Source organism: Geospiza fortis, unplaced genomic scaffold (assembly GCF_000277835.1).
Source record: "Geospiza fortis unplaced genomic scaffold, GeoFor_1.0 scaffold132, whole genome shotgun sequence".
NCBI classification, from domain to species: Eukaryota; Metazoa; Chordata; class Aves; order Passeriformes; family Thraupidae; genus Geospiza; species Geospiza fortis.
In genome coordinates this window covers 192,550-192,957 of record NW_005054446.1, presented here as the reverse complement: position 1 = coordinate 192,957, position 408 = coordinate 192,550, and the positions used below count along the sequence as shown (strand labels likewise).

The 408-nt window shown below is 65.4% G+C and overlaps 1 protein-coding gene across 1 annotated transcript in view; it reads right to left on the bottom strand.

The window, feature by feature from the left end:
* The window catches only part of ESPN (espin), a gene marked incomplete at its 5' end in the record, with an annotated part of 9,980 nt that extends 9,574 nt beyond the window's left edge, over nucleotides 1–406 (bottom strand). Inside the window, one exon of the mRNA XM_031062334.1 lies at nucleotides 339–406. Within this exon, the coding sequence (XP_030918194.1) occupies nucleotides 339–406 (68 nt within the window). The remainder of the gene's footprint in view (nucleotides 1–338) is intronic.
* Nucleotides 407–408: the final 2 nt, after the last annotated feature.

Genomic DNA, 408 nt, shown 5'->3' with positions numbered 1-408 from the left:
ACAAAGGCGGCTGTGTTGTCCCCCCGCGCCAGGAGCCGACTCAGCGGCCAGTGACAATATTTCTGCCAGCGCTCGCCCCTCTCCTCCTCTCCCTTTCTTTCTGGGCCATAAAGAAGGTGCAGCTGGCTGCCCAGCCTGATAACGCGGCCGCGTTGCCCTTGGAGCTGGGGGATCAGGGTGGCTGCAGCATTCGTCCCCAGGGCTGGCACCTTGCCCAGTGGCTGGAGGGAGGGTTGGGGCCACAGCGGGCACTCTGTTCTCCCACTAACCCCTCTCCTGCTGGTGGGTGCCAACCTTCCGGCAGGCCCTGCCTCGCTGCCAGCAGTGGGGGCCGTTACCTGGGGCAGTGTCCCAAGAGGAGTCGCAGGGAAGGGAAATCCCCTTTCACCGCGGCGTAGTGGACGGGCA